Below are 13,057 nucleotides of genomic sequence, written 5' to 3'. Positions count from 1 at the left end.
CTTTACCAACTGAGCTATAAGGGAGGCCCCAACTGCTAATAATCAGAAGCTTATGAATCACATAGGGCAGTTCAGATATATTTCATTTGTTGTATGTATCATATAGTGTGTTCCTACAGTAATCTATAGAAAAGAAAATGTTATTAAGAAAATCATAAGGAAAATAAAATACTGTATTTACAGTACTATACCGTGTTTTTCAGGCTTCTTAGGTAGCACTAGCGGTAAAGAACCTGCCTGCCAATGCAGGAGACATGAGGGATGCAGGTTCGATCCCCGGGTCTAGAAGACCCCCTGGAGGAGGGCATAGCAACCCACTCCGATATGCTTGCCTGGAGAATCTCATGGACAGAGGAGCCTGGCAGGATACAGTCCATAGGGTCACACAGAGTCAGATACGACTGAAGCAGCTTAGCACTCACACACCTTGTTTATCAATACTGTAAATTTATAAATTTACATCATCTGTTTATAAGACAAATCATCTATCAGCACCTACATGAACATGTTCCTATATGATACAAACCACTGTAGGACTTCTCTGATGGCTCAGTGGTAAAGAATTGGCCTGCCAATGCAGGAAACATGGGTTCAATCCCTGATCCGGGAAGATTCCACAGGCCACAGGCCACTAAGCCCATGCACCACAACTATTGAGCCTGTGCTCTAGAGCCTGGGAACCACAACTTCTGAGCCCACGTGCCACAAATACTGAAGCCTGCACGCCCTAGAGCCCGTGCTCCCCAACGAGAGAAGTCACCGCAATGAGAAGCCCGCATGCCACCATGAAGAGTAGTCCCTGCTCACCAAAACTAGAGCAAAGCCCACGCAGCAGTGAAGACCCAGCACAGCCAAAACTAAATAAATAAAATTAAAAAGGAAACATGGTAGATTTTACGTGTATTAATAACAAGCGACATCAAAAATGAAAAGATAATATAAAAAAGAAATCCATATTTATTTACAGATATGGTGATTCATGGGCTTCCCAGGTGGCTCAGTGGTTAAAAAAAAAAAAAAAAATCCACCTGCCAATGCAGGAGACACAGGTGTGATCCCTGGGTCGGGAAAATCCCCTGGAGGAGGAAATGGCAGTATTTCCTCCAGTACTCTTGCCAGGGAATTCCTATCGACAGAGGAGTCTGGCAGGGTTGCGAGTCAGACACGACTTAGCGACTGAATCACGGCCACCATGTATGACTCATGCACTGATACTAGAGCGGTGTCTGTGTGGTTGCTGTAAGGCTGCCTGCTGTAATTGACTAATGCTATCACCCTCCACTGCTCACAGCAGCCTAGCCTATACACGAATGAATGCATTGATATGAAATTTTTGTGCCATACAGTATTACAGTCATATTCATAATACAGCATTGGAAACATTTGTTACATTTTTTTTAAAAAACCACTTACCTGTGATGGTAGGTAGGTTCTCCAGTACGATCAAGAAAGGTATAATGTAAGATAATGTAATTCTTTGAAAGCAAAATTATAAAACAATAAGAAAATGAATACATTATTAATTTTGTATTAAATATCACTCACCTTATGCCTATGTAGGGATAGACTAAAGTTTGTGCGTGCATGCGTGCTCAGTCGCCTCAGTCATGTCTGACTCCTTGCAACCCTATAGACTGTATCTCTCCAGACTCCTCTGTCCATGTGATTCTCCAGGCAGGAATACTGGAGTGGGTTGCCATGCCCTCCGCCAGGGCATCTTCCTGACCTAGGGATCGAACCAGCATCTCCTCCATCTCCTGCCCTGCAGGGGAATTCTTTACTACGGAGCCAGCAGGGAAGCCCAGACTAATGTCTGCATATACTTTATGCATTCATGATGTACTTAACTTTTTCTTAGTTTTTTCAAAATTTCTAGGCTACATGTTTCATCTGAGAGTTTTTCAAATTGTCACAAATTGCCAAAAATTTTTCAACTTTTTTATAGAAAAAAATCCACACGTAAGTGGACACATGCAGTTCAAACTTGTGTTGTTCAAGGATCAACTGTACTGTGCTGGTAAAAGATGTGGAGAGACAGGCAGTGTCCTTAAAACATTTCTGATGGGCAGTATGACAATAGTATCAAAATTGTATATGTGTGTACTTTTGTATACAGCAATTCCATACTTGTAGAAATTTATGTGTGTAAAATGGTGTTTGTACAGGATTATTCATTAAAGCAATTTTTATGTATCAAAAGAGTGAGAGTAACATAAATGTCGATCGATTGGGAGACCAGTTAGGTAAACTATGGTAGGTCATTCAGTAAAACACTCCATGGTTATTAAAAAGAATGAAGCACCTTGATATATATATACTGATATGGAAATTCTCCCAGATGTATTATTAATGGGGAAAAAAAACAAAACATAGAAAGGTATATAATCATTTGTGTACAAAGAGCAAAATACATGTATATGAAACTTAAATATATATTAAACATATATATAAATTATATATACAATTTATCTTTGGAAGAACATGCGTAACATTGATCGTCTATGGAATTAAATGGCTATGGGATGTAAGTGGAAGGGAGACTCTTCAGTGCATACTTTTTGCACTCTCTGAACACATACAATTCTATTTTAAAAGTAACCTTAAAAATCAAAAATAGAGACTTCCCTTTCAGTTGGTACAGCCAATGCAAGGGACACAAGTTCGATCCCTGGTCCAGGAGGATTCCACTTGCCACAGAGCAACTAAGCCTGTGGGCCGTAGCTACTGAAGATGCACACTCTAGGGCCAATGAGCCGCAACTACGGAGCCCATGTCCCACGACTACGGAAGCCCCCAGGCCCGAGAGCCAGGAAACCGCAACCACCGAAGCCTGCATGGAGCACCTACTGAAGCCCATGGGCCTAGAGCCTGTGCTCCACAACAAGAGAAGCCGCCTCAGTGAGAAGCCCCGTGTACCGCAACTAGAGAGCTGCCGCTGCTGGCCGCGAGTAGAGAAAGCCCAAGCACAGCAACAAAGACCCAGGGCAATCAAAAATAAATAGATAAAAGAATTTTTTAAAAATCTACATACAGAGAAACATATATGACACACTCCCCCATGAATCTGTTTATGTGACATGCTTAGCTATAACTGTTTGTTTTGTCCGTAGTCCATTTTCGGCCCACTGGCGCCATGAATTGAGCTGAATTGTACCCATGCTACAAACCCTTCACATTTCACATATTCAGTACTTGGGCAAAGGTCACAGCAGAAGAGTTACAGTGGTCTGATGCTTTTCCTAGAACTTGGAAGAGGCTTTGAATTCAGCCAGAGGTCATACCCTAGCAGTTTATGGGACACCGGGGTCTCAAGAGCTTTGCCTGGCCCACATAATTTTTTTAAGTGGGAAATTCCACATAAACTGAATTTCCAGAATCTGTTTTTTTTTTTTTTTAATCAGAGAATTGGGTAACACTGAGCAGGCAGTTTCCTCCTGTTGACAGTTTGGAGGAGCTGAGTGGTGACAGCTCTGCTCTTTGAAGGGCATGCCTGGGGAGCCAGCCACAGGCCTGCCTTCCCTACGCTTGGTGCCTAGGACACTTGTTTTCCATCTGGTGAGTGTGGACCTTTGAGTTTGAGAGCTTTGATCTTGATCAACCAACCCCCACAGACCTTGTCCAATGCATCTTCCCGTGCACGTGAGTGCTGCTCCTGGAGGACAGAAATTCTACATCATTTATGGTCGTGTCCCTAGAGCTAAGCATAATCCCTGCGCACAAAGAGCAGGCGCTCACCAAATATTTGTGGAATAAATGTAGAGCTCCTTCCACAGCGCCCCTGTGTGGGGTGCCCCTAGGTTTTCCCCTGCCAGTTCCAGTGTCGGCAAGGCAGCAACATGTGATGGTGAGGAACAGGCCTGGTCTGATGCCAGAACCCAGCCTCTGTGCACTGACTCTGAATTCAATCTCAGAGACAGAGTTTTGGGGTAAAGTTGAAAAGAATAGCTTTTTTTGCAGGTGCCAAGCCAAAGTCCAGGGCAGCTAGTGCTTAAAAGACCCAACCTTCCTGAAGATTTTCAAGGAAAAGTTTATAAAACAAGGTGAGGGAAGGGGGTTATGGGGTGTGTGACCATCTCATGGACATTCTTCTGACTGGTTGGTGGTGAGGTACTTGGGAGTCAGCATCATCAACCTTCTGGTTCCAACCAGTCTGGGGTCTAGAGTTTTGGGGCAGCATAGGTAGTTTCTTCCATCTGGTGGGGTTTCAGTATCTGCAAAACAGCTCAAAGGACACAGCTCGGAATATTATCTATGGCCCTTGAAGAGGAACTAAAGGTCCTTGACTTTATTTAACGGTTAGAGTATTATTTTGTCTTGGTGGGCTGTTTTTTTTTTCTGCATTTTCTCACTTCTCTGATTGAATGTATTCTTTGACTAAAGTTTTTCTACAGACAAAGGCAAATGGAGGTCATGGGTGGCTGTCTATTCTGGAAAGGCTTCATAGGGTCCTGCTGGGCTATGGGTCCTCATATTTCCTATCATGTTATCTTCACTCCACTAGGGCTCAATTTTTCATCTGTCAATGGAACAAGAGCTCCTATTCATTGAATTTTTTGTAATGATTAAATGGGACTTCCCTGATGGCTCAGCAGGTAAAAAAATTCCACATGCAACACAGGACATGTGGGTTTGATCCCTGGGTAGGGAAGATCCCCTGGAGAAGGAAATGGCAACCCACTCCAGTATTCTTGCCTGGGAAATCACATGGACAGAGGAGCCTGGTGGGTGGATAATGCATGTAAAGTGCCTGGCTGTTAGTAAATGTTCAATAACCACCAAGACTATTCATAGAAGTTTTCATAGCTGTTTTACAAAACAATAAAATAGGTACCCAGATGGTTTATTGGAAATCAAATTTTTAAATATATGCTGAATGGTTTTGAGACAGGGAAGTGCAACTCAGTGATATACCCATATGCCTATACTTGAAAGAATTTTCCATTTTTATCAGACTGGTTCAAAGTAGGCTAAAGAGATACTGCGCAATATTATTCCTATTGTTATTTTACGTTCTTGCTAACTATGCCATCTGCAAATACATCTATGAAGATCTGCACTTCTCTGTCCTCTGTACTGTGTAACCCAGTTCACCTTTCAAAGACAGAAGAGAGATGAGTAGGGTTCAGAGTGTGACAGGAGGAGCATGTGAGAAGATGGAGACTGAAGCCGAGTCGGGTGGAGGCTCCCATTCAGAGAAAGATGAGGAGGGGCCAGTTGGCAGGAGGCAGAGGCGCCCAGGAGAGGGGGCAGCCGTAGCTGGCACCTGGGGTCAGGCACGCTTCTCGCTAGGTGGTGGAGAGCCGACCCAGACAGAGTGTCCCAGGCACTGAGTGAGCACGGGCAAGACCAGGGAGGACCCGAACCCCACCACCACTCAAATTATTCAGTCCCTGAGTCCATCCTAGGTACACAGAGCCTTCTGACTTACTAACATACACCTATTTCACCCCTTCAGCCTGTTTCCTTTCCTGTAAAATTGAGCCACAATAGCTTACATGTCCTAAGAGCTTTCGTCTAGTGCTCTGCAAGCCTAGCCATTTAATCCTCACAACAACCGTAGGCAGTAGGTAGTATCATTAACCCCATTTGAAGACAGAATAAAAAAGAGAGATTTGCCCAAAGTCAGTAAGTAGCAAAGCCAAGGTTTTAATCCTGGCAGCCCAAGGCCAGGGTTCATGGACACACCTCACCCCGGAGGGCTGAGCTCACGAGAAGGATGAGGCATGCAAGGTGCCCTGTGCAGGGCTGCCTTCAGTTGTCAGCAACCTGGCTGTTCCTGCTGCTGTTGCTACTGCTATTGTTGTTGCTGCTTTTGCTGCTATTGTTGTTGTTGCAGCAACAATAGTTTTTGCTGCTGCTGTTGTTGCTCTTACTATTTCTGCTGCTGTTACTGCTGCTGTTGTTACCATTACTGCTGTTGCTATTGCTGTTGCTGTTGTTTCTGTAGTTACTGCTATTGCTGTTATTGTTGCTGTTCCTGCTGCTGTTGCAGTAGTTGTTGCTGTGTTGCTTCTGTTTCTGCTGCTGCTGCTGTTGCTGCTATTGCTGTTGCTCTTGTTGCTGCTGTTGTTGATGTTGCTGCTATTGCTGTTGTTTCTGTTACTGTTGCTGTTGCTATTGGTGTTGATGCTGTTGCTGTTGTTGTTGCTGTTACTGCTGCTGATGTTGTTGGTGCTGTTGCTGCTGTTGTTTCTCCTGCTGCTGTTGTTGCCACTGTTGCTGTTGTTGCTTCTGTTGCTGCTCTTGCTGCTGCTGTTTTTGTTGCTGCCATTGCTGTTGTTGCTGCTACTGTTGTTGCCGCTGTTGCTGTTTTTGCTGCTGCTGCTGTTGCTGCTACTTCTGCTGTTGTTGCTACTGCTGCTATTGCTGTTGCTGCTGGTGGTGGTGTTGCTGCTGTTGTTGTTGCTCCTGTTGCTGTTACTGCTGTTGCTGATGCTTTTGTTGCTGCTATTGTTGTTGTTACTGCTGTTGTTCCTGTTGTTACTGCTGCTGCTGTTGCTGTTGTTGCTGCTTCTGTTGCTGTTGTTGTTGTTACTGCTATTGCTATTGCTGTTGCTGTTGTCGCTGCTGCTGTTGCTGTAGTTGCTGCTGTTGCTGCTGCAACTATCATTTTTGTTGTTGCCACTGTTGACAAGGAGGCCCTTGGAGCTTGGTTGTTGAGCTTGGGCCCCTGCATCTGGAGTCTGAGAGGACTCCAGAACCACCTGGATTACAGCGAGCTTCTGCTCCTCTCTGTTTCTCAGATGGATCCAGAGACTGAGGCAAGACTAAGCTCCTCCAGGTGGGGGGCATTCTATGAGGAGTTGGGGGACCCAGGAGCAGCCCCAACCTGGATTTCAGTATTATAAACACAAACATGCCAAGAGGGTGTGGCTGGGAACAGCAAAGTGAAGAAAGCAGCATTTTTACATGAATATCAGCAAGATCCTCATATTCATAAAGACAAGATGACTAAGAAAAGTTGCAATTTGAAAAAATTTTTAAATTAATTTTTATTTGCTCCTTACTTTTACTGAAAAGTCAATAATCTTTGGTAAAAATGGTTTCTCAAGTCCTATTTGCAGAAGAGATGTTAACAGTGTCTATATTTTGCATTCATCTAAGGGATAGAAAATTAATTTCAGATGTTTAGCGTGTTCTCTATTACAGAGAGGAGTGAGACACCTTGAATAAAGAATGTGGGCCAGTCCCACTCCTGGGAGAGCATTTTAGGAGTGACTTCATCCACAATAGCTGCTCACGATGCTCTTTCCATTTTCTTTTTGAGCATCACCACAAGGAACACTTGGCAAGACTGATCCTGGACAAAGTTTATACTTATTTGTTGCTCCATTTTTCTATTATCCACTTTATCTTGATTTTCAGTTCCTCATAATCTCTTTCTCCTCTCTCCTTTTTTGTTTTATTATTGCAGGTCAGGAAAAAACAAAGAAAAGATGATTTACATTGAAGTCAAGAAACTAGACACTCCACTAAATTAAGAAGAGAGAGCTGCTCTAGTTTGCTTTGACAATAACAAGGCAAGAATCGAACATTTCTGCTCTCACCACAAAGCCTATACATGTCAACCTTACTTCTGTTTGGACACTATTAACCCTGATCTATAACCAAATGGAGTCTGTTGTACTGCTATATGAAAATCTGCCTCTAGGACGAGGTCTTAGAGGTTCAAGCAAATCTTCACTTGCTTAAACACTTCCAATGACCTCATCTTACATAGGTACCTTCAGAGGGATGCCAGTACTCCTCTGGACCAGATATTTCCAGAGTAGGTTCTAGAATATCTCAAGGGAGAAGCAAAAAGTCTGTCTAGGAAAGAAATAGCTTACACATAAAAAGAATGTCAAAATTTTATCATTTAAATCAGCAGAAATCTGGCTCCAAGTTTAGGAATGAATCATAAAGATACAAGGCCCAGGAGGATGAAACATAATAATGAGTCAGGTAAGATTTACTGATCTGAGTGCTCTGACCCAAGATTCTAGATTTAATGTGCTGGCTGGAACATCTAGCATCAGCTCCAACAGTTAGCAGAACAACAACATGAGAAAAATTATGAGTATATTTCCATAATTTGAAATAAGGAGGACTTCTTAGGCAAAAGCATAATCCAAGAGACATAAAGTAAATGACTGACTGATGGATGTGATGACACAAGACAAGGCTAAATTAAATGAGGCTAGATGTTTAACACACCCGAAAAGTAAATTTAATGAATAAGTGACAGATTTGGGGAAATATTTGCCACATATAAAATATTAAAGGGCGAATACCCAAAATAAATAAAAAGCTACTAAAAGTCAATAAAGAAATGATAATCCTTTACACAGACCATAGGAAAAAAATGGTTCAAGAATACAAAGTTATTTATAGAAATAGCTTTAAAATATGGTTAGATTATATATATATATAAACGTATATATCTTCACTGCTGGGAAATAATAAGGAAATATTTTTTACTCTTCAGATTAATTAATAAAAGTAATTTAAAAAGTTGAAAACATCAAGTATGGATGAGGACATGAAAGAACTTTCGTGCATTGCTGGCATGCATGAGTTGATTGGTTTAGTCTTTAGAAAGCAGTTTGGCGGTGTCTGTGCACATATTAGAAATGTGCACATCTGGACCCAACAATTTCACCACTCAGTGTCTATTTTTGAGAAACACTAAAGTGTATACAGATTCATCTCAGAGGTATTCATCGCATCATTTGTTGATGAGAGCAAAAACTGGAAATAACCAAAGTCCTTGTATGTGAGGAATGCTTAAATAAGCTATGGTATATCAACTCATCAGTGGAAAAGAGTGAAAATGACATATAGCTACTCCATATAAAGACCTTCATGGTGGAGGGCTAAGGTGAGTTTTGGAATAAGGATGTGGAAATCATAGGATGCGCATCTAACTAATGATCTAGGGGGAGAGGAATGGGACTGGCAGGGCACAGAAACGATTAGAAAGATTTTACTTTTTCTGCAAGTCTTGCATTTTTATTTTTTCATGTGCTGATCTGTGGCATGCTCATGCTGTTTTTAAAAATAAATGATTAACTGGGAAAGAGTTTGATGGTTTCTTTAAAAACTAAACATGTACTTACAATATCACTCGGCAATTGCCCTCCTGGGTATTTATCCCAGAGAAAGGAAAACATACATCCGCACAAAATGCCATACACAATTGCTCATTTTTGTCTCTAATTAAACAAAATCTGGAAATAATCAAAACGTCCCTCATACCAAGGAACACTCCTCAGCAAGAAAAAGGAACAAATCAACAAGACACACACAACTTGAATGGATCTCAAGGGTGCTAGGCTGAGTGATAAAGGCCAGTCTCCAAAGGTCACTCATGAAAGGAAAAACTCCTGAGATGGAAAACAGATCAGTAGTTACGGTAGTGGTTACATAAGTACATAAATCTACTCGTGTGATAAAGTGACATGGATCTATACTCACATAAAGCACCAGTGTCAGTTTCCCGGTTTTGATATTTTCTATAATTATGTGAGATGGAACCATTCGGGAACACCAGGTGAAGGGGACCCAGAATCTCTCTGGATTACCTTTGTAAATTTCCCATGAATCTAGTTATTTCAAAATAAAAGATTAAAAACAATACTTTCAAAATGAAATGCTATGGGGACCCAGAAGAGGCCACTTCTCTGTAACAATGTTTCTTAAAGTTAATGGTCAAAATGTCTTTGACATCCAAAGGAAACTATGTTCCTCTGTCCAGAAAACTGCATATCCAAAATTTGCATATACTTTCACAGGCTTTTACCAATCCCTCACTCAGTTAAGAACTCTTGCTGTTGACACAAGTTTCAGTCCATAAACCAAATCCAGCATGCTGCCTGTTTTTAAATAAAGTTTTATTGACACACAGCCACACGCATTGACTTCTATTTTGTCTAAGGCAACTTTGCAGCCACTGCAGCAGAGTAAGTGGCTGCTGCAAAGATTCTCTGATGCACAAACCTTAAAATATTTGCTATCTAGCCCTTTATGGGGTTTACCTGATAGATCAGCTGGTAAAGAATCCACCTGCAATGTACGAGACCCCAGTTCAATTCCTGGGTCTGGAAGATCCCCTGGAGAAGGGATAGGCTGCCCACATCAGTATTCATGGGCTTTCCTGGTGGCTCAGGTAGTAAAGAATCTGTCTGCAATGCGGGAGACCTGGGTTTGACCCCTGGGTTGGGAAGATCCCCTGGAGGAGGGCATGGCAACCCACTCCAGTATTCTTGCCTGGAGAATCCCCTGGTGAGCTACAGTTCATGGGGTTGCAAAGAGTCAGACATGACTGAGTGATTAAGCACAGCACAGCAGCCCTTTATGGAAAAAGTTTGCTGACCCCTGGGTAGAATCCCACCTCTGTAAACTGAAAGAAATGTTGGAATAAAAAAGAACAATAAAAGCACAGAGAAGGCAACGCTATTGACCTTCTAGAGTCTGCGCTCCTTCTGTGCGCCTGGAACGCAGCACCCGTTGTGCAGGCAAACAGGAAGAAGTCAGGCAAGAAGGTGGCAGCGTGGAAAGAAGACGCACTCACATCTCCCCAGCACGCTCGTGCACACGGCCCCCTGCGGCTTCCTCCCTGGGCCCTGAGCTGGGCTGGGCTGCCCAGCGGCCTCGGGGCGTGCTCTGGGTGCGGTGATTCCCGAGAGCCCCAGCACTCCTGAGGAAAAGAACTGGGTGGGCCGTGCAGATTGGGGTGGCCACGTAAACTGGGAGGGGCGACTTGGGAGGGGAAGAGTCAGGGACCACTCTGTCTACTTTGTAAGATGTGCTCAGTAAAAGTCCCATTGTCTAAAAAGTCCCACTCATCAAAGACTATTATTTTCATTTAACCTAAAGCAAAAAGAATGTATTTTTATTTCTTCAATGAAAGAGGAACGTCTTTCCTCTAAGAATATGTCTCCTGTTAGGAGTTCTTCCGCTTTTTCTGGCATAAGCCACTTTCCTGACGCACTGTTGATCATTTGCAGTTTGAGTCTCTTTAAAGTAGAACCAAAACTCAAAACACTTTGAAACAACCTGGATCAAAAATTCCAGATTTTTACCATACTTTTCTTCTTTAATATTTGACTTGTCCACATTTACATGACATTTTTAGTGACTCACTCTACTGAATATTGAGAAAGCATTTAATTCAGGGGTCCCCAACCCCCAGGCTACAGACTGTAGCCTGTTAGAAACTGGGATGCACAGCAGGAGGTGAGGATTGGGCAGGCAAAACCAAAACTATAATCCCACCCAGGCCAGTGGCAACACTGTCTTCCATGAAACCAGTCACTGGTGCCCAGCGTAGGGAACTGCTGATTTAACTTACTTTAATTGTGTATTAAAAATGCATTTTTACCTTTCTATTTCATCAGATTACATGATGTCATCAAATTAGGTAATCACAATATAGAGTTCAAAGAGAAAAAACAGATTTAGGAGCAAATCTAACTGATCCCTGGTCCTCCTGTAACTCAACTAAGAGACACAGATGGGTGTCACATTAGAACGTGGCCACCAAGCTGAGCTGAGGGTTCGCCAGCTGGTTTTGCTACCCAATGCAAGTCTGTGTGCCCAACACACAGCAAAGCCAAGCAAACCTAAATGTCAGAGTTTGGAGCCGAGAAAGGTTTATTGCAACCCCTAGAATCATGCCAGGAGAATGCATGTCTCATGCCCCCAAAACCCATCAACTCCCTGAAGGAGCTCAGCAAAGCATTTTTAAAGATGGGGGTGGGAAGGATGGCAGGGTTTGTGATCAGTTCCTGCGTTGTTTCTGACTGGCTGATGGGAAGGTGACATGGCCGTGTCACAGGGGTAAACCTAAGCAATCCTTAGGCTCCAGTAAGTCTGGGGGTTACAGTGCTCAGCATCAAGCAGTTAATTTCTTCCCTCTGGTGGTAGCCTCTGAAAAACTCAGGAAATAAGCATGAAATACCGTGATCTGGGTGCTTCAGGGAGGAGCTACAGCAGAGGATATGGGGGAGGGGTCTGCCCCAGGAAGGTCCCACGGGGTTCTGATCTGTTACAGTTTCACAGAGAGAAGGTGTGCCCAGCGGGGTTCCCCAGAGAAAACAGAACCAACGCACGATGTACATATACACATACGTGAAAGGAAACTTTGGCTTACGTTGATTGTGAAGGCTGAGAAGTCCCACGATCTACTGTCTACAAGCCAGAGACCCAGGGAAACCAGCTGTAAAGACCAGGGGCGCATGATGCTGTAACTCCCGGTCCCAGGGCAGAAGACAGATGCCCCGCTCACAGCAGCAGGAAGGGAGGATGGCAGGCAGGGACAGCACTCCCTCCTCTCCTTCTCGTTCTGCTCAGTCCCTGGATTGGACGATGCCCACCCAGGTTGTTGGCGGCAGGGGGCATCCACTTTTGCTGAGTCCACTGCTTCGCTTCCAATGCCGATCTCATCCTGAAACACCCTCACAGACACACTCAGGCATCCTGCTTTATCAGGACACAGGATTTCACGTTCATGGGGGTGGGGGTCGCTCTGTAAACCAGTTCACTGGAGGCTGGTCTCAAGAGCTCCTTCTAAGCCCAATGCCCCTCTGGTAAACAAAACATAGAACTCGCCTTGTTTCACTCATGCAAGCTTGACAAATAGGACAATACATCTAAAACACCAGGACCCTGATCAAACCCCAAGAGTAAAGCTGTCTTCCCTTTTCCCCGTTTGGCAGGTCTTAGCACAGTATCCTCGGTTAACCAGAACTCTGTAGCTGTGAACTTGGGTGACCCCCATGAAAGTTCTGAAATCAAAACTGACTTGGCAAAGACTTCTCTCCCAAAACAGTCTGACTCTATGCTTACACCATCAGGCAAGTGGGTCTCGGGCTCAGGTTCACTTTCAGATGTCTCCAGCAACGATTTCTCTAAGGCAGGAAGATGTGGAGTGAGAGGGGACCACGTCCGTCACTCTCTGGCTGCTGTAATTTGGGGGTCTGTGTGATTTCCACGTGCCCTCAATCTGCATTTCCCTGTCAAGAGCCCAGGGCATCTTGCCTCAGGAGCGCTTGCCCTCAAGCATAAGGCACCCAAG

General features: G+C 43.6%; 1 protein-coding gene across 2 annotated transcripts in view; it reads left to right on the top strand.

Moving 5' to 3' along the window:
• LOC109564098 (solute carrier family 22 member 2) overlaps window positions 1-9,052 on the top strand; it is a 32,464-nt gene extending 23,412 nt beyond the window's left edge. For both annotated transcript variants that reach the window (XM_070796488.1, XM_019967662.2), the window contains one exon: window positions 7,415-9,052. Coding sequence is in view for 1 of the 2 variants with exons in the window: in XM_019967662.2 (XP_019823221.2) it covers window positions 7,415-7,481 (67 nt within the window). In the remaining variant the exon portion in view is untranslated. The remainder of the gene's footprint in view (window positions 1-7,414) is intronic.
• Window positions 9,053-13,057: the final 4,005 nt, after the last annotated feature.

The sequence above is a fragment of the Bos indicus genome, chromosome 9 (assembly GCF_029378745.1).
Source record: "Bos indicus isolate NIAB-ARS_2022 breed Sahiwal x Tharparkar chromosome 9, NIAB-ARS_B.indTharparkar_mat_pri_1.0, whole genome shotgun sequence".
NCBI lineage: Eukaryota > Metazoa > Chordata > Mammalia > Artiodactyla > Bovidae > Bos > Bos indicus.
The sequence above is the reverse complement of the archived record's forward strand: the minus strand, read 5'-3'. Positions and strand labels throughout refer to the sequence as shown.